At 39.1% G+C, this 18,251-nt stretch overlaps 1 protein-coding gene across 2 annotated transcripts; it reads right to left on the bottom strand.

The window, feature by feature from the left end:
• Nucleotides 1-3,785: 3,785 nt before the first annotated feature.
• Nucleotides 3,786-6,355, bottom strand: LOC148017063 (putative inactive purple acid phosphatase 16). 2 transcript variants are annotated; one of them, XM_087663041.1, is made up of 6 exons: nucleotides 6,011-6,350; nucleotides 5,634-5,822; nucleotides 5,241-5,529; nucleotides 4,971-5,145; nucleotides 4,428-4,759; nucleotides 3,786-4,321 (listed from the first exon to the last, which is right to left on the bottom strand). In XM_087663041.1, exons 1-5 carry the CDS (start codon nucleotides 6,261-6,263, stop codon nucleotides 4,436-4,438), a joined length of 1,230 nt encoding a protein of 409 aa, XP_087519167.1. In that variant the 5' UTR covers nucleotides 6,264-6,350; the 3' UTR covers nucleotides 3,786-4,321; nucleotides 4,428-4,435. The 2 variants fall into 2 exon arrangements, with proteins under 2 accessions (XP_087519167.1, XP_087519168.1); XM_087663042.1 differs by lacking the exon at nucleotides 3,786-4,321 and having other exon boundaries at nucleotides 4,576-4,764; nucleotides 6,011-6,355.
• Nucleotides 6,356-18,251: the final 11,896 nt, after the last annotated feature.

Genomic DNA, 18,251 nt, shown 5'->3' with positions numbered 1-18,251 from the left:
GGCTCAATTGACATAGGTGACAATTCATATGTTTTAATTCTGAGGTGGACACTCATACATCTACTTCTTGATAGATGGGATATTCATGGCCTAAAGCTTCAATCTTCTTGATATTCATGGCCTTAGTTAGGTATTTCTTATCACATATGACTACCTGCCATATGACCACATGGTGGGTAGGATGGCATGTGCAAAGTGATCGTGCTTATAGGTGGGGCATTGTGATCAAAATAGTAAGGGGTCAAGAGGCCCATATGTTGCTAGTGGGAATCTGCACAACATGAATGAAACATTAAGGATTCTAAAACCTCATTATATGAGCAACATTATTGAGGCTTTCGAAAAGACTTCTCCATCATATGACATCTTTTGTCACCAAAATATGCATATTCTACACCAATTGCCTCAATTCTATGGTTTAGGATTCATTCCATCATGTGGGAAGAGCTTGCGCCCATGATATTGGTGTAGAATGCCAAACAAAAAGAAGATAAAATTAGGTGCATTAGGGACATTAGTTGTGCCTTTGCAACAAGCACATCTTTGAGGAGTGAACCAAAGGGGCAAGAAATCAAATATGCAATAGATTTATCTTCAAGTGCCCACATTATGGAAAGATGACTCATCTAGTGCATAAATTCTAGAAGTACCCTCACCTTCAAAAAATCCCAAGAGACATCCTCAAGTGACCACGTATGGAAAGATGGCTCATTCAAAGGAACAATCCTAGAAGTACCCCCATCTTTGACCTAGGGTGAAGGATTCCAAAAGCTACACTATCCATGACATTGAAGTTAGTATTTGTGCATCTACATGAGGTAGATGATAACACCCTTACTATTTCACTAGAGAAGCATTGTGGGAAGTGAAGAGTCTAGTTACATTACCTATTGATGTGACTAGATCTAGGAGCTCCATGACAATGGGGGACTCAATCACTATAGGTGACAATTCATATGTTCCTATTCAAGGCGTGGGCACTATCCCTCTACTTCTTAATAGATGGGATTCATTAATTGAAGTCCTTGATGTGATAGAATAAAGCTTCAATCTTCTTGATACTCATGGCCTTAGTTAGGCATTGATATCGTCTTTGAATATGATGAAGATAGTTCTTAATTGGCAAGAAGTATGGTGTAAATCAAATATATATGTAAATCAATGACATATAGCTAATACAATAACATGATCATATGGTGCATAATGGCATGTGTGGAATGATTGTCATTATGATGCACAACGTCCCAACACAAGAATGGATCCATGTATACTATGAGTCTATATGAGACCAATAAGGTGAATAACTCATCCTTTTCTCACACCCATGTATGCCCAAAACGTGATCATGTGTGCGTGTGTGCGTATGTGCGTGTGCATGTGCATGTGTGTGTGTGCGTGTGTGCGTGCAATTTAGAGCTATTCACATGTGTTGAAACAAAGGTCTTGAAGTTAGTTGAGTATTTTTTTGAAAATTAAGGGTATGTTACATTTGGTCATTCACTTCAAATTTTCATTGTGGCACAAAACTTCTGTCACAGATCAGATGCAAATAGTGAGTCTAAGAGCTCTAATGGTCATCTTGATTATGTGATCGGTAGATTAAATATATGGGTGCCTATGCAGGCATATGAATATCTACAATGGGGCATTGTGGTCAGTTACTAAGTGGGGGTGTCCAAAATGTTAAGGGTTCAAGAGGCTCGTAGTGTGCATGACACAAATGAAACTATAAAGATCCCAGAAGCTCAAGATATAAGGGACATTGTTGAGACTTCTGAGAAGCCTTTTGAGTATGTCACATTTCTTGTCACCAGATTATACATATTCTACACCAATCTCCTTAATTTTAGGATTCAAAATACCATCATGTGGAAAGAGCTTGTGCCCATGACATTGGTGTAAAATGCCAAACACAAGGAGATAAGATTAGGTGTAGTAGGGACAACAATCATGCCTTTATAGCTAGATAGTCTTCAAGTAGTGGTTAAAAGCAAAAGGGCAAGAGACAAATCAGTGATAATAAGAAAAGGAGGACAAGTCTTCTTCAAGTGCCCACACTATAGGAAGATGTCTTATCTAAAGGAGAAATGCTAGAAGTAGCCACATCCTCAAAAATTCCAAGAGTCATCCTCAAGTGCTCACATTATGGAAAGATAGCTCATTCAAAGGAAAAATCCAAAAAAGTACCCCAATATTTAGCATAGGGTGAAGTATTCCAAGGCTATACCAATCCCAACATTGAAGTTGTTTTTCCATCTATTTGAGATATATGATAACACCCTTACTGCTTCACTAGGGAAACCTTGGCTAATGGTAAGTGGAGAGTCTAGTCACATGACCTATCAATGTGACTACATCTAGGATCTCCATGACAGAGAAGCTCAATCAACATAGGCGACAATTCATATGTGACTTGATCTACGATGTCCATCATAAGAGGGGGCTCATCAAAATAGGTGACACTTCGTATGTGACGAGATCTACAATCTCCATGATAGTGGGAGTTCAATCACCATAGCTAACAATTCATATGTTTCTATTTGAAGTGTAGGCCACCATCCCTCAACTTTTTGATAGATAGGATTTAGCAATTAAAGTCCTCTATGTGCTAGATTAAAGCTTCAATCTTCTTGATATTCATGGTTGTAATAGGTATTGCAATGGAGTTTGCATATGATGAAGACAGTTCTTAATTGGTGAGAAGTACGATGTAACTCACAATAGATATGTGAATCTATAGCATATGGTTGCATACAATAACATACCATATGGTGGCTAGAATGGCATGTGCAGAGTGATTGTGGTGAATCAGATGCACAAGGTCCCCGTACAAGAATGGAATCCATGTGTACTACAAGTCTTTATGATATCGATGAGATAAAGAGCTTATCCTTTGCTCATGTATATTCTCACATACCCATGTATGCACAAAACTTCTTTCAAAAAATACATTTAAATAGTTAGCCTAGGAGCTCTAATGGTCATCTTGAGTATGTGACCTGTAAATCAAATATATGGGTACCCTATGCAACCATGTGAATATCTACAAATGGAGCATTATGGTTAACTTTTGAGAGGGGATCCCCACACAACGCACTAGTCAATAACTAATATGAGTTTTTCTTCCTCCCTTTTCAAGAAGCATGGTAGAATAGTCACAATATTCATTCTAGTAAGTCTCAAAATGAAAAAAAGTAATAAAAATAAACATTAATTATTAATAATTAGCATTTATGACTATTTTCCAAACAAAGCACAATATCCTTTCCACATGCTAGGTGTAGCTGGCATATTCAATAGGTCTCTATTTAGTCTGATGCATGGTTCTTTGGTAACTTCTAGTTTGATCAAAGAAACAACTAAGAATGAGTTTGCTAATGCACATTACAAGTTTGGTCAAGCGGAAGAAGCTGTCTGATGACCTCCCGAGCACTAGCTTCTCACGAGCTTGTCCTTCTCATGTCTAGTCCAAAATGCCATATTTTGCTGGTGGGAATGTGCATGACACAAATGAGACCTTACGGATCCCAAACATCATTGATGAGGGACATTATTGAGGCTTTTGAGAAGCCTTTTGCATCGTATCACATGTTTTATTACAAAAATATATATATTCTACACCAATCTCCTCAATTATAGGGTTCAAGTGGTCCATTCACCTGGGAAGATCTTGAGCCTGTGGTGATATGGGTGTAGAATGTCAAACACAAGGAGATGGGATCAAGTGCATTAAGGACATGGGCCGTGCCTTTTCAACCAGCACCACACTTTGAAAAGATGACTTGTTTGAAGGAAAAAATCTATTTTTGCATATGATGAAAACAGTTCTTAGCTGGCAAGAAGTATGGTATTTTACAAGAGATATGTAACTCAATGACATAAGGCTACATACAATATTGTGATTATATATGGTGGGTAGGATGGCATGTACAGAGTGCTTGTGTGGTTAATTGGATGCACAAGATCCCCACACAACAATGGGATCCATGTATACTATGAGTCTGTATGAGACCAACAAGGCGGTCTTTTGATCATGTTATGTTATCACATATTGTCATATGCCGAAATGCTGATCGGACAAACATTTGAATACATTGTTGTGCAAGGATACCATAGAGAGAACATCAACAAACATCACAACATTCGAGCTTCGCAATGATGCCACGGTCAGTGAGCCTGGCCAACAATGCCAGCCAAGCCAATTAAAATCTTTGACTCAACCTCCCAAACTATCACAAAGAGACAGGTATCAAGTTGAGTGTTCGACAGAATCAGTTTGAGACTCTGACCCACGGAGTTTCAAAGCCAAACCATCTAAAGCCTGCATCCATGTAGTGTCTAACAACATTAGCTATCGATGTAACATTGCCATTGCAGGCATATTATTAAGGATACTTTCAATCACAAAGGAGCGTGAGGGTAAGCACCAGGAGAGCTACTTAAGGTCGAGCCAACCAGTGATGGAGCCATCTTCCAATCGAATGTAAGTGCTTATCCTGACCGATATTCCAGCCCTGCCAGCACCTGCTGCTTGGCCAGATAAAGCTGAGTTTATGTAATTGTCAGATCGTGCAAATTGGCGTCTTGGCTTTTCTTCTTCTTCATATTCCTCGAGATAAGATAATTCCAGCTCCAATATGCGAGCTCCTCTTGTCCAAGTTCCATATCCTCCATACCCGGTGTGCCTTGCGAAGCACAGGTGCATTCCTCTGTGTGGGCAGCACCAGTCTAGGCCATGGTTGTGCCCCACAAAAGAAGCCTGTGCTACCAAAAATTAAAAGCACAAAGCCATTAGGGCAATATCATTTTCTATTTAAAAAAAACATGAAAGGCTGTTGGGGGGGATGTGGGTTCAAGGTTGTTGTTTTTGGGTGTATACCCTACTGCCCTTTATTCACTAGCGATATGTGTACATGTTCTTCCATTTAGATAAGAGCTTTCTCTTACAGAGATAGATAGATTGATCAAACCTTAACAGACTGTCTGGCGGAGAGGATGTCCATGAACCCAAACTCCTTTATCTGAGGATCAACTTGCTCTTCGTTTATTGAGCCAGCACAAGGAGGCAGAATCGAAGATCCTGGAGTGGAAGCAACCTTTGTATAGGCATATGTTGGTATGTGCCAAAAGGCCAGCTCTGTTATCCTTCACAATAGACAGAATAACCATTGACTTTATCTCGTATCATTCACAAGATCGTCATGGAATCACTGAGGTAAAAAAAGGGGTTCGCTACTTACCTGCGGTCAGGGTTCAATACTGTTGAAGTCTCATGGAACCAGGCTGCCTGAGGAGCTGATATCACTTCTGGATAAGAACCCCCTCCGGAATCTAGGAAATACAAGAGCACTGCGGGGGCGCTTGAAGAATTCAGATTGGAAGGTAGCCTGATTGGGAGGACATAGTTTGATAAGCTTGGCCAAAGTGACTTGGGCCCATGCCTAGACTGACTAAGCTCATAAGTCATCTCGTTGGCAAAAAGTTCGGCTCTAGTCGTGCCCCTGAAATACTCAGTGATCTGGTTTTCCCCTGCCGCATGGACGCCGTACATGGTAGCACAAAATGACTCATTCACACGCGCTCCACACTATGCAAAGAAAAGAGGTACTGGCATGATAGAGATAATGTTGTACCGGGAATCCCATCACTACCAAACCATTCGATCGGCCATTCGAAAGGCATATCGTCATGATTTCCAAATACAGATGTCCAAGGGATGCCCCTTTCCCAGGTTGCGGATAGGGCCTCGTTCCAATACTTGGTGGCATTGGGAGAAGCCATGTTGTTTGCAGTTAGGATGTCTCCCAGAAATACTACCAAATCTGAGCAGGAGGCACAAGAGAGCCTCGTTAATAAGCCGTGCACCAAGAGAAAAAACCTTATTTATCACAATACCCTGCCAGTACCCTAATTCCCTACTGCTGTATCCTTGCGCCAGTAGGAAACCCCATTGGCTTTTCTTCAGATAGCGTACGCCAAGAAAGCTCTTACATGTAGCTGTCTCTCTCACCTGGTCTCTCCAGATCGAGGATGTCGGACATTACGCGCGTGGAGTTCCGGTCTTGAGCAGGTCCCCATTCTTCGGAGGCAGCTTCTCCGTAATGCAGATCCGCGAAGAGCGCGATCTTGAATGTATTCTGACGAAATTGGAGGTCCACCAGTGCAACGGCGAAGGCATGGGCAAGGCATAATATGCAGATGCAGAAGAAAAGCAAGCTCCTGGTAACAAGCACTAGCTTCTGACCGGCCTCGCGAATCATCATCGACTTTCTCGGTTCGATCGGACTTCTGGGAGATCTTCCCTTTGCAGAAACTTTTGTGAGATAACACCCAACCCCCTCGCATGGATAGTGGCAGAATATCTTTACACACCAAAATAATACATTTTGCAAGAAATTAGAAATCAATGTATTTAAGATTGTTTTGCAAGAAATTAGAAATCGATGTATTTAAGATTGTTTTGCCCTGGTCGCAAATACACAAAGTATATCTATGTCCATCACTTTACAAACTGGGGACGGGGGGCTCCCGTGGGTGGGGAAGTTCACATGTTTAGCATGTAAACAATATGTCATGTCCTCTCCAATGTGTAAAAAACTTGGGATGTCCAACCCTTAAATGAGAACTTTGATTGCTTTAAACTTAGAAAGTGGGTGTCCATCATTCGGTGTGTAACTATCCTGAGTTTCATAGATTATGCCTTATTTGTGTGTCGTCCTTGCGACTTTAAGTTTTGGAGGGACAACATAGTTAAAATTGATTATGGCCTGCTTGCAACAAGATACCTGTGCTCCACTTCATCTCACCAGAGCTCATCACCAAGCATTGTGCTCTATGTGGTGGGGATTATGTTCATTTGTTTATAGCAACTGTTGCATGTATACATCCCAAAGCTTGTGTCTCATCATCTTCAAGGAGTCCTATTGCTACCTTCCTTTGATGTATGTTTACATGTATTGATTCTTGCATTTGACTTTGTGTTGCCTAGTTTTAGTGTTCCTGGTTAGATGTGGCCTGGATCTACTATTGTGCTAGATGAAACCAAGATTCCAAGGTGGGATTGAGTAGATGCAACCATAGTTTTAGTCTTTTTTTCCTTATGCTAAAGTAGATTTGTTGTGGCATTGAGATATTTAATTAGTTCATATGGTCCAATCCATCTATGCATGAAGGTTTTGATAATACTTTCTTATGTAGAGGATAGTATATGCTAATTAGTCCTCCCTCTCAATATTAGGATGCTTTCTTCCTTCATCATAGCTTATTTTCTAACATTTTTGTGCTACTTGAAGACACACTTGAAGAGTAGAGAGCATGATTAGTTGGTTCCATTTGAGATGCATATACAAATCCATGGAATCCTTGGGTGGATCTTGATGGTATCCAAAATTTAAGGCACTTTTGAATTCCTTCCATAAAGTGCACAAAATGCACTTATTTTGGTGGATGCTTACATTGTTGTTGGACGTGCATGCAGCAAGTAAGATAATATATCGATCCCACTTATCATATATTGGATCTGCATAAACAACTATAATGTTTTTGATTGTCCTATTAAGCCTTTTTGTCATGCCATTAGTTTGTTTTATGCCCATTATTGCATGGCTGATTGTAAAACCTCTTATATGCAAATTGCCCTCAATTTGCTAAAATTACTTGATATGGGCAGCATGAGCGCATAGTTACGATCTCTTCCACACAAAGTTTTGCAACACTAGTTGCTAGTGCATCAAGTATGGCATTTGCTTCTGCCCATCTTATAAGAAATTAGCTACATCATTCTTAATTGCTAAAAATATTCATTGGTCCACTTTGATGCCACTAATTGATATCATGTACCCTAAAAGTTGAAGTATGGTTTCTCCCTTTGTACATTTCTTGTGTTGTATCTTCAAATTTCATTATAGCAACCTATATAGTACTTCTTAAAGTGCCAAAACATGTTCCTTCCAAGTTGTGGTATGTACAAGAATAACATCTGAACAAATGACTAAAGCTCTTCTCTCAACGAGACCTTGAAAAAGATTTAGCCCATTTTTTAAAATATTCCTAGAGGATTTGTTAAACCAAACAGCATAACTTTGAATTGAAATAGCCCCGTTGGTGTCTTGAAAGTTGTTTTTGGAGCATCTTGTGGATTAAGCAAAATTTACTATTATCATAAGCCAATAGCAAATTGGGATACTTAGTATCTATTGAATCTCTCTTTATCTTTATTAGATGGACACATCTTCTAATTAGATTTATTGAAAATGATTGTCTATGGATAGGATAATGAATGGGATGGGTAATGTATTTGGTGATTCTAAAACTCTCTCTCTAAAGTCAAAAGATGCTTTTTACGTTCTTAACCAATCACATCCTAAGGTTAGGGAAAAAAGTTGACTTAAAAGGAGTATGCATTATGATATAAGGTGTGGCCTCCTAATGATAATGGTACTATAGCTTCAATGTCTGAATGCTACCAATGTTTAGAGTCACCAAAAAGGACTAACATGGACTAAGCATCTTGTGGCTTAAGGTGCAATTTTTGTCGTAGGATTTTGCCTAATGGAAAAAAACAATGCATACAAATAATCTAATAATGTTGCACCTATTGCATGCCCTATGTTTATGGTAATGAGTGCTACTAGATGATGCTATGTTTGGATGCTTGAGGCTTGAACCTACAAATGGTTGTGTATCAACAACCTCAAATGCTTTATTATAGTGTTGTTAATGTGACTAAATCTCCTTTGTTTGCTAAAAATGTTGAACACATGTTTGCCTTCACTTTAATCTATTGTGGTATTTTTTAACATTTCTATATTTGTTACAATAGAATCATTTGGGCAGCCTTATGCATGCATGTTTGATAATGCCTCATGGCATTGATTTGGATATTTTGCACATCAGTATCCATAAGAGTTGGTACACCTAATATGGTTTTCTTTTCATTTGTGTTATCTCAAGCACTTTAGTTAGGGATCGTGATGACATGATTATGTTTTTGTGACCATATAATAATAATATGATATTAACTCTGATATTTTATATTAATAATATTAAAATTAACATTAATCGGGTGAAACCACCTATGCTAGTTAGCCCACTGAGAATCTAACATGTCCTGCAAGGTCCACTAGGTTATTACCATAGCTCAATGGGCTTGCGGGGTACCTATAATCTCAGCGAGCCATATAGACATGGAAAAAACCTCGATATGTAGGGGATTCAACCACATTTATCACTTTTATAGCTTATGAGTGAGTCTTGTAGGGATTGCACCCTTCTTGGGTTAATAACTCTTTTACGAGGCAAAACCTTGAGAGTATTTCATGCATTGAGTGAATGATTCTAAGAATCTTTTTGATGAGCAAGGTTCCATCCTTTACATAGAGATACTTAAAACAAAGAACAAAAGCATGTGGCAGACAAAAGTTGCTTGTTGTAGCAAGAGCAATAGATAATCCTTGATTGTATGGGCTTGATTCTTGTTTTTGGAAAAATATTATGGCAATCACAAGGTGCTTTAAATCTTGGGTATTTGGTCCTTTTATGGACTGTAGCTATCCTAGAGATGAAGCATTAGATTAGACAATAGCAACTAGATATGTGTGATCATTTTTTAATGGACTAACATCCTAGCTCGATAATGTTAGTTCGTGGTATGGTTGTTTGATGCTAATGGATCATAATTAATTCATTAGCATTTGTTGGTCATTAGTTTAAACATGTGCTTTAATGTAATGTTTATTGCTTGCAAGTTATTTAATTTCATCCTTTTGTTTATAAATTGCTAGGCCTTAAATTACACTATATTCAAAGCTTGTATGCATATAAATATTATTACTTATGAAAATTCAAATTGCACCCTAAGTATGTGTACACAATACATACATGTGTTACTACATATTTGTAAGGTGTAAAAGCTATTGATTGTAAAGTTATTATTACATGTTTACCACTTTTGTATTTCACAATCCTTTCATGTCACATGCATTAGGTGTTCATGTAATGTGGCCACCTATCGGCTGTCCAAGCACGTTTTTAGTGATCCATCAAGAGACGAATCTAAGAGACCTAGCCTGGCACTCCCATAGAATGTTACGGGATTTGTCACCTACGGTTTCCTAAGTCCGCCTCGCAATGGAATGTTCGTGGTGGAACCCACTAGGATCGACCTGAAACTTGGGTTCCTAGTGGTCAAGGTCTCATGATAGCATTCTAGCATCAAGTCTTGGATATCCTACTTTACGCAGCGAGCTACAAATCCCAAGCCAAAGCAGACCCATTCCACACCTGGTTCAAAGAAAATGGGAAATGAGAGGGATGTGTCGATCAACCTCTCTATCCATAGGGCATAATCCCATTCGAGTCTCCTAAAATGGCATGAATTGGGATTCTAACCTAACAATTTCTAAGGGTTGAGTGTTAGTAAAACCTTGTGAGAAGTTTCCGAGTTCTCTGGGACCACCCTATCATAGGAGAGACCCGTCGGGGGTTCCACCCACCCGCTTCCCTCAGTAGGCGTTCTTTAGTTATCTAATTAGGTCCTATCACATTTATGTGTGACATTTAAAATCAGCTTCATTAATTAAGCATTTTAGGGAACAAAGTTTGTTTGCATAATTTACAACACAACACGAATATAGAGCAAGCAATCCTTGACAAACAAGCTCAAAAATTTTCCTTAACTTATCTTCACGTTAATCTTTGTCTCCTACGCATATAAGAGAAATTATATATCCATTCTATCCAACAGAAGTACCCCATCCAAATCACATGGCACATAATTTCCATCATTTATCTAGAATAGGATCTTTCAACGCCATAGACGTTGGGCTCATGGCAATCTTCAACTCCATTTCAAACTAACCAAGGGGTGTCCAGACCTCCACGTGACCCCAAGCGGCCTAGGAGAGAGGCACAAATTCCGTGGTTGGCATTTTCACCACTCGACCTTCGGCCCGTGAATCGAGCAGTGCTCTCTCGAGTTGAAGTGCGATGTGACCTTGGAGATGATCCACCTGCACAAAATATCCTTCCTTAATTAATCCAATTAAGAATCAAGCACAATCAAGGCAATCAATGTGATATCATCTACCAAGAAAACATTCCTTTATTTCCCATGGCAACTTGTCATCACTGATCCCTGCCATGCATTTACCATCAAACACAAGCACTTGGAATAATCATCCAAATCACATCCCAACAATCAGTCTAATGCAAAAGTATTTAGGACATTATTTGATCAATCAACAAAAACAATGGTATCCTTTTCCAAAAAATTGCAAGAATAGTCGTGATAACCTTTCCATTGCGTATTTGCTCTCCCCCTTGGGATGAGGAGCGGTTCCATGTAAAATTTACTTAGCACACCCTTCTTTCGACTAAGGCATACGTTAAGGTTTCAAACACTATACAAGACATAAGTTCTATTAGTCCCTTACATTGATCGATAATCCAGCCTTCTTCCCAACAAGTACAAAAGCATCGGTCTTTCCTTTGACTTACGGTTTCCTTATTCCTTGAGCTCTTCATTTGCCCTGGAGTTGTTGTTGCATCTAGCCCACCAACCCCAAATAGGATTGATAAACATAGTCACTATCGGGCGGATCTCAAGGCATCTTAGTTCTATTCCTTATGGTCATTGTTTGTGTTAAATACGCACATCATCAACATCCCAATGAACTAACAAATTCATGATATTAGCGAGAGCTTGGGCAAAGACCTTAGAGATTCGAGATTGAATTTCCCCTAGGCTAGGTTACTTACCATGCAATCCATCAAGCGTGCAAGCTATAACATACTTTCAATGTGGGGAAATACATATCTATTATTTTCACGAAAAGGAGAATCGACAATACCTTGGAATGATATCATGCTATGTACAAATTTGTCGCATAGCATCTAGATGCAACTTACTTCTCTTGATACTCGTGCCTTGCAAACTCCATCTTCAAACAATTGAGATGAAATTTATCCCTTTCAATTAACCTATTCTTGTGCTATATAGTATGGGTCTAATGCATCTCATGGGAAAATCAAAGCAAGCATCCGTCAATTTGGAAATGCTTGCTTCGATTAACCTATTCTTGTGAGGTATAGTATAGGTCTAATGCATCTCATGCGAAAATCAAAGCAAGCATCCGTCAATTTGGAAATGCATTACTTACAACTGGTACTGCAGTTGGATTGGCAGTGACGTCCTTGCTCGAGGCTTCGATTCTCGTTGTGGGGTTGCTATCCACGCGTGATATTTTCTACGTGGGGGCCATTCTCGATCTGCTTCTTCCCTAGATGCGATTCGCACAAGACTTTGGTAGCCACTTGCTTGAGAAGAGGGGCAATCAACTTGCGGGTTAGGGGATAAGCTCAGGGAAAAGGAAAAGAGAAAATGTGTGTGGCTCTCTTCCCCTCCCTCTTCTTCTTCTTCTTCTTCTTCTTCTTCTTCTTCTTCTTCCCTTGTCCCTCTCTCTCTTTCTCTCCCTCCCTCCCCCTCTCCCTCTCCCTCTCCCTCTCTCTTCCCCCCCCCCTCTCTCTCTCTCTCTCTCTCTCTCTCTCTCTCTCTCTCTCTCTCTCTCTCTCTCTCTCTCTCTCTCTCTCTCTCTCTCTCTCTCTCTCTCTCTCTCTCTCTCTCTCTCTCTCTCTCTCTCTCTTTCTCTTTCCAGTGTGCCGTTCATCTTGGCTCTCCTACCTTGCGATTGGGGGGGATGTGTGGAAGAGGTGGAATGGTTGTGGTGGTGGTGTTCACCACATCTTACAGTGTGCATGGTGGCAAGCGGACTGGTCAAAGGCCTAGGGAGGAGTGGTAGGCCTGTGGCCTCCCCCTTGACACAATCATCATCATCGTCTATCTTCTCCCCATCGTCTTCCACTTCACCTACTCCCTCTCCCTCTTCAACATCTCACTTTCTCCTCGTCAACGCCACTCCCTCTTCCTATCGGCGATGGCAAGGGGTGGTAATTTTTTTTAAAATGAATATTATTTAAAATTAAGGGGGGTTTCTATAGGCCGCGGAGGAATGTTACAGTTCATTAAAATTAGATAAAAGACTCACATCAAATCATGATACATTTGCAATATATGATTGACTAGAATCCCGCTTCAATGGAAAAATGAGTAGTGTGTGTATATAGATGTTTAAATGTTATAGCCAATAGCATTAGGAAGTGAGCACATGCATTTTGATTGTGTATTTGTTTCATGGGTTGTTCCATGTATTGCTTCTTTATATGTTTTGTTATATTATGAGCATTTGATGTGGTTGGCAACATTACAAATTAGTGATCATTGATCAGTTACATGTTAACTCTATGTGCATTGTAGTATATGAGAATATGAGGGCATCAATTGCAAAGCTTTCAAAGATGATCAAATCTTCTCCCTTTGACCATAATAGAAAGCTAGATCTTAGTTGCAAAAAAGGCCACTAGGATAGAATAGAAAATTTCCACAACTTATTAGGTGAATACATGCATTGGGAGTATACTTTTTGTCACATCTTGAAGTCTAGCTTGCACCTTGCATTAGGGATCACTTCCTTGGTAGTGTGAATAATTCCATGCTATGTAGTATCAACACCCAATCGTCACCAAAAAAGCAACTAAAGCCATTTGAGAGTGCTATGAAAGCAAGATGGGTTCCATTGTAAGAGTGTCATGTATTGAGATTGTGATGTTTGACTCGCACAATGACATTGTCAACCAAAAAAATGCATCTTGATCTCGTAAATACTCCTTGTTTCTAAAAGAGTTTCAAGGGCGATACGATGGTGAAAGCTGTCAATCTAAGAACAAAGTGAGTGTTTATCAAGCCTCTCTCCATGAGAGTTTCCCTATTCCACTTTTAGAAGAAACATAGATGGCCTTGGCTATGGCTATCTTTTTTTCTAGCCATGCAATGACAATTGTGGACAATGATCACTAGAAACATGTGTGCAAAAAGATTGGGGAGTTTGGGGCTAGCTTTTCCCCATTGTGTCTTTATTCTTGATCTCCACTCATAGTGAAGGATGGGTTGCAAGGGTTGCTCCACAAAACTTGGACATGACTAGATGTATCGTTGTATCAAACGATTGATGATGACTATTAATAAATATCATGTTGATTTCACAAGGGTGGAGACATTTCTAAAAGCCATAGATAGCATATGAAATATTAAATTAGGGAGAGTACAAATAAAAGATTTTGTGCAAAACCATTGAAGTTTTTTTCCAATGTTCAACAATAATTGTTAATAAACATCATGTTGATTTTACAAGTAGGGAGACATTTCTAAAAGCCATACATAACACGTGAAATATTGAATTAGGGGGAGTACATATAAAAGATTTTATGCAAAACCATTGAAGAGCTACATAGAGCATTTCCATGAAGTGTAACTCGTTATGGATCATGCAAAGAATTGCAAAAATGCCACCATACTTATATAAGAGTATTATCCATAGATTAGCTATAGTGGTTGCAATAGTGTTGAAATATTGGTATGAAATAGAGGATACAACTTGGTTTTCTAATATTATTAATGATAGCATGAAAGTTATCAAGTTTGTTCTCAAGAGAGGTTGAGTGCTTATTGACATTTATTAGGCTCGGTTGTGTGATGCATGCTAAAGCTTCCTATAAAGTCATAGTTTTGCACCCACCTTTACACTTTTGAGTCATTGGCTTTGAAATAAGGGTGCTATGATAGAGACGTTCTTGTGCATGGATATGTATGACTGGAGGTTGTGCAAAGTGTGCAAATAAGGGATAAGGTTGCCCAATTGCATTCTAATTGTCTAAATAAAGACAAGTGGTGGTGGTCTATAGTTAATGTGTACTATGTAATGATGCTCCTCATATATGCCATACATAGCATGGATCAAAGGATGGAAAACTTGGGTAAAGCATGGATGACATGGTGAATGAGTTCCCTAAGGAGCTTAATGACTCCATTACAAAGCCCTGGCAAAAACTTTTCAAGACATCCCAAAGGAAGTATTTGTTTCAACCTCAAATATATGCCAAATGCATAATCATACAAGAATAGAGTAAATTGCATCGGGCAATGCAAAAAATACCTAATGCCTCATCAAGCAACAAGTAGGAAACTTAGAAATAATGACATATGAGAACACATACTTCAGCACTAATACTCAGTAAATCAAATATATAAACTAGAGAATATGGTAGAAAAGAGAAAAAACAGAGTATGACATGGCGTCCATTATCATATTGTATTGTTAAGCAAGAAACTCCATCATACAACTGGTCATGATTAAGAATGATGATCCATACGTGAGAAATGTTGAGAAATAGACAAATGATGTATGCTCCAAGAGGAGCTATCTTGAATCCCATATGCACAATGAGGAGAGTGGAACAACTCAAAGCCTATAAAGCATTGTACTTGACTATGAAATGAATACAATATCATGATGCTTTGTACTTTCAATTAAGTGTTTGTCATTGTCGATTCTACACAAGATTGTGTTTATGAGTCCAAGCTAATCTATCTTGGAACCTAATTCACTTGTGTAATAGTTTGTCTCTACTTGTCCATGTCATTATGAACTTGGTTTACATCTTTGATCCACCATAGCTTGTGTCATGTCCTAGATCCACATCGTTCAACATGGTATCAGAGCCTAGTTGGGCATGGCACAACTCATACTCTGAATCTCTAGTCTCCCTTCACCTCTGGTGATCTCTAACCAGCCCACATTCAGCTCATATCTTCAGTTTCAACTTCAAATCTCAATTGGACCTTGTGGCAGCCATAGCCAGACTGCACCTACCCACCTTGGAGCACTTGGATCTCTCTCTACGGGCATATCTTCAAGTGAATCCTTCTGGAAGTATCTTCCCTTGCTCCAGGCGCTTTAGCCTATCACATCGGATAGCAACATTAGCATCCACAGTAGGCAGCATTGCGCGATCTGCAGAAACGGCGCAGTCTGAAACTGCATGATGGTTCGTACAACTGCACGCACAACACATAGCGCAATCGACGCAGCAACCATAGGGTTTTTGTAGCCCATGAGATAAGCTTCATGGCCATGTAAAAAATTTTGAGAATGATCAAGTATGTGATCCACATAGACCAAAAAACCAGGCTGCTACAGAAACCCTAATCCAGGAAGCCATATCTAGAAATTTGGAAAGCTTGAAAACCTTGTTCCTTTTCTCATTACCATCATTAACAGTGATTTTAATCACTGAGGAATACTCTCTGAAGATCATTACTAGTCTGGAAGTGTCCAAGGAAGCTCAGAAGCCATCCACGAAGTTCCTGAGAGAAAGCAGATCAAGTACCGACTAGTATCCATTAACACTCAACTAGTGTCAATTTGACACTAATTCTCTTGTGTCTCTTGAACATTAAAATACAATCTTTTGCTGGTTAACTGAAGTTTAGCAACATGGTAGAGATTGAGCAAATAGCTAAATTCAACGGTGAAGGATTTCATGCCTGGAAGGAAAAGACCATGTATCACCTGATGCGAAAGGATTTATGGGACCTGTTTGAAGATGATGCAGATAACAAGAAGGAAGATGATGAAGACGGGTTTGTTGAAGAAGACCAGTTCAAATCCAAAGAATGGAAGAAGATGAATAATAAGGCATTAGGCATCATTGCCTGGGGGTTAAGTGATGATGTGTTACATCATATATCTGGCATTAGAAATGCTAGAACCGCCTGGGAGGAACTTGATAGAATGTTTGGTACTCAAGCAAAGAATTCAAAGGTAAAACTTATCATGCAGTTTTATAAACCGGATATCAAAGATAGTGCTTCTATGACCATACACATTAATAAGTTTAAGAGTTTAAAAACTCAACTTGCATCTCTTAAAAAGAATATTGAGGAAGATGAAGCAATAGCCGTACTGCTTGCAAGTGTAAACAAGGATCCATATGAAAATCTTGTGTCCACTTTGAGTAATGTTCCAAGCCTCACACTTAAAGATATTGAGCACTCACTACTCGATGAAGAAGGCAAAGTAAAAAACAAGAATGCAAAAGACAATGTCTCATCATCTAGGGACAATCTTTTGTACACCAAAGGAGCTGCTGGACCTAAACGAAGAGGTCGAGGATTCATCAACAACAACAACAAGGATCGGATTACATGTCACTATTGTGGTAAGACTGGCCATGTAGCCAGTGAATGTTTCCACAAGAAAAGAGCCCAACAATTGCAAAGTGATCATCATCAGAACCAATTCATGGAAGAAGAATAAGAAGAATATGCTTCCGCTACCATCAACAACTCTGACAGATTGTTTTGAAGAACTTTCATTGTATCTTTCATATGTTTTTCCCATAGTGGATCTTTCTTTTCCTTATTGGATTTGATTTGTAAAACCCTTGCCAATATGTAAAGTCTCAAGCTTTAACTTGACTAGGCTGCCTATGAGCTAGTCTTCTGGGCCATGTTATCATGTAGGGGGGCAAAAGCTAGCAAGTGTAGGGACTCATCATTTGAGGGGGGGTATTGAGAAATAGTCAAATGATGTATGCTCCAAGAGGAGTTGTCCTAAATCCCATATGCACAGTGAGGAGAGTGGAACAACTCAAAGCCTATAAAGCATTGTACTTGACTATGAAATGAATACAATATCATGATGCTTTGTACTTTCAGTTAAGTGTCTGTCACTATCGATTCTACACAAGATTGTGTTTATGAGTCCAAGCTAATCTATCTTGGAACCTAATTCACTTGTGTAATAGTTTGTCTCTACTTGTCCATGTCATTATGAACTTGGTTTACATCTTTGATCCACCATAGCTTGTGTCATGTCCTAGATCCACATCGTTCAACAAGAAAGACACACAATACCTCTTCAGGTCACATTTTTACAACTACTTACAAATTGTACTTTATGAGGCATACAACTTCACATGGAACTACTATGACTAAGGTTCTAAGTTATGCTAATGGCAAACATAGTGCATTAGGCCAAAAGCTAATACCTAACATAGTCAGTGGATGGTTGGCACAGCCATGACTCGAACCCTTACATATGTCATATCATAGTGTCAAATGCGTTATCCAAAAGTTACATACCAAATGAGAAAAAGTATGCACTCTCATAGCATTGCACAATGAAGTAAGGCACAAAGAGAAATGATAAGTAGAGCCTCTCTAATAGGATACTTATAGCCCTCTACTGTAGTTACATAATCCACTCAAGAGATAGTCAAGACAAAATAAAAGCATCCATGCCATACTATGATGGAGATAGAAAATCTAAGTAGGCTACCAAAACATCTAATGAGCT

This window comes from Lygodium microphyllum, chromosome 22 (assembly GCF_053477565.2).
Source record: "Lygodium microphyllum isolate KBCC chromosome 22, Lygodium_microphyllum_v1.1.10, whole genome shotgun sequence".
NCBI lineage: Eukaryota > Viridiplantae > Streptophyta > Polypodiopsida > Schizaeales > Lygodiaceae > Lygodium > Lygodium microphyllum.
The sequence above is the reverse complement of the archived record's forward strand: the minus strand, read 5'-3'. Positions and strand labels throughout refer to the sequence as shown.

What these genes read in the sequence shown, in the direction of transcription:
- LOC148017063 (XM_087663041.1), bottom strand. Translation starts at nt 6,263, where the DNA reads ATGATGATTCGCGAGGCCGGTCAGAAGCTAGTGCTTGTTACCAGGAGC. An exon ending in CCTCGATCTGGAGAGACCAG is followed by an intron (nt 5,823 to 6,010) that starts GTGAGAGAGACA and finishes CCTCCTGCTCAG; the next exon opens with ATTTGGTAGTATTTCTGGGA. An exon ending in TGGTAGTGATGGGATTCCCG is followed by an intron (nt 5,530 to 5,633) that starts GTACAACATTAT and finishes TCCATGCGGCAG; the next exon opens with GGGAAAACCAGATCACTGAG.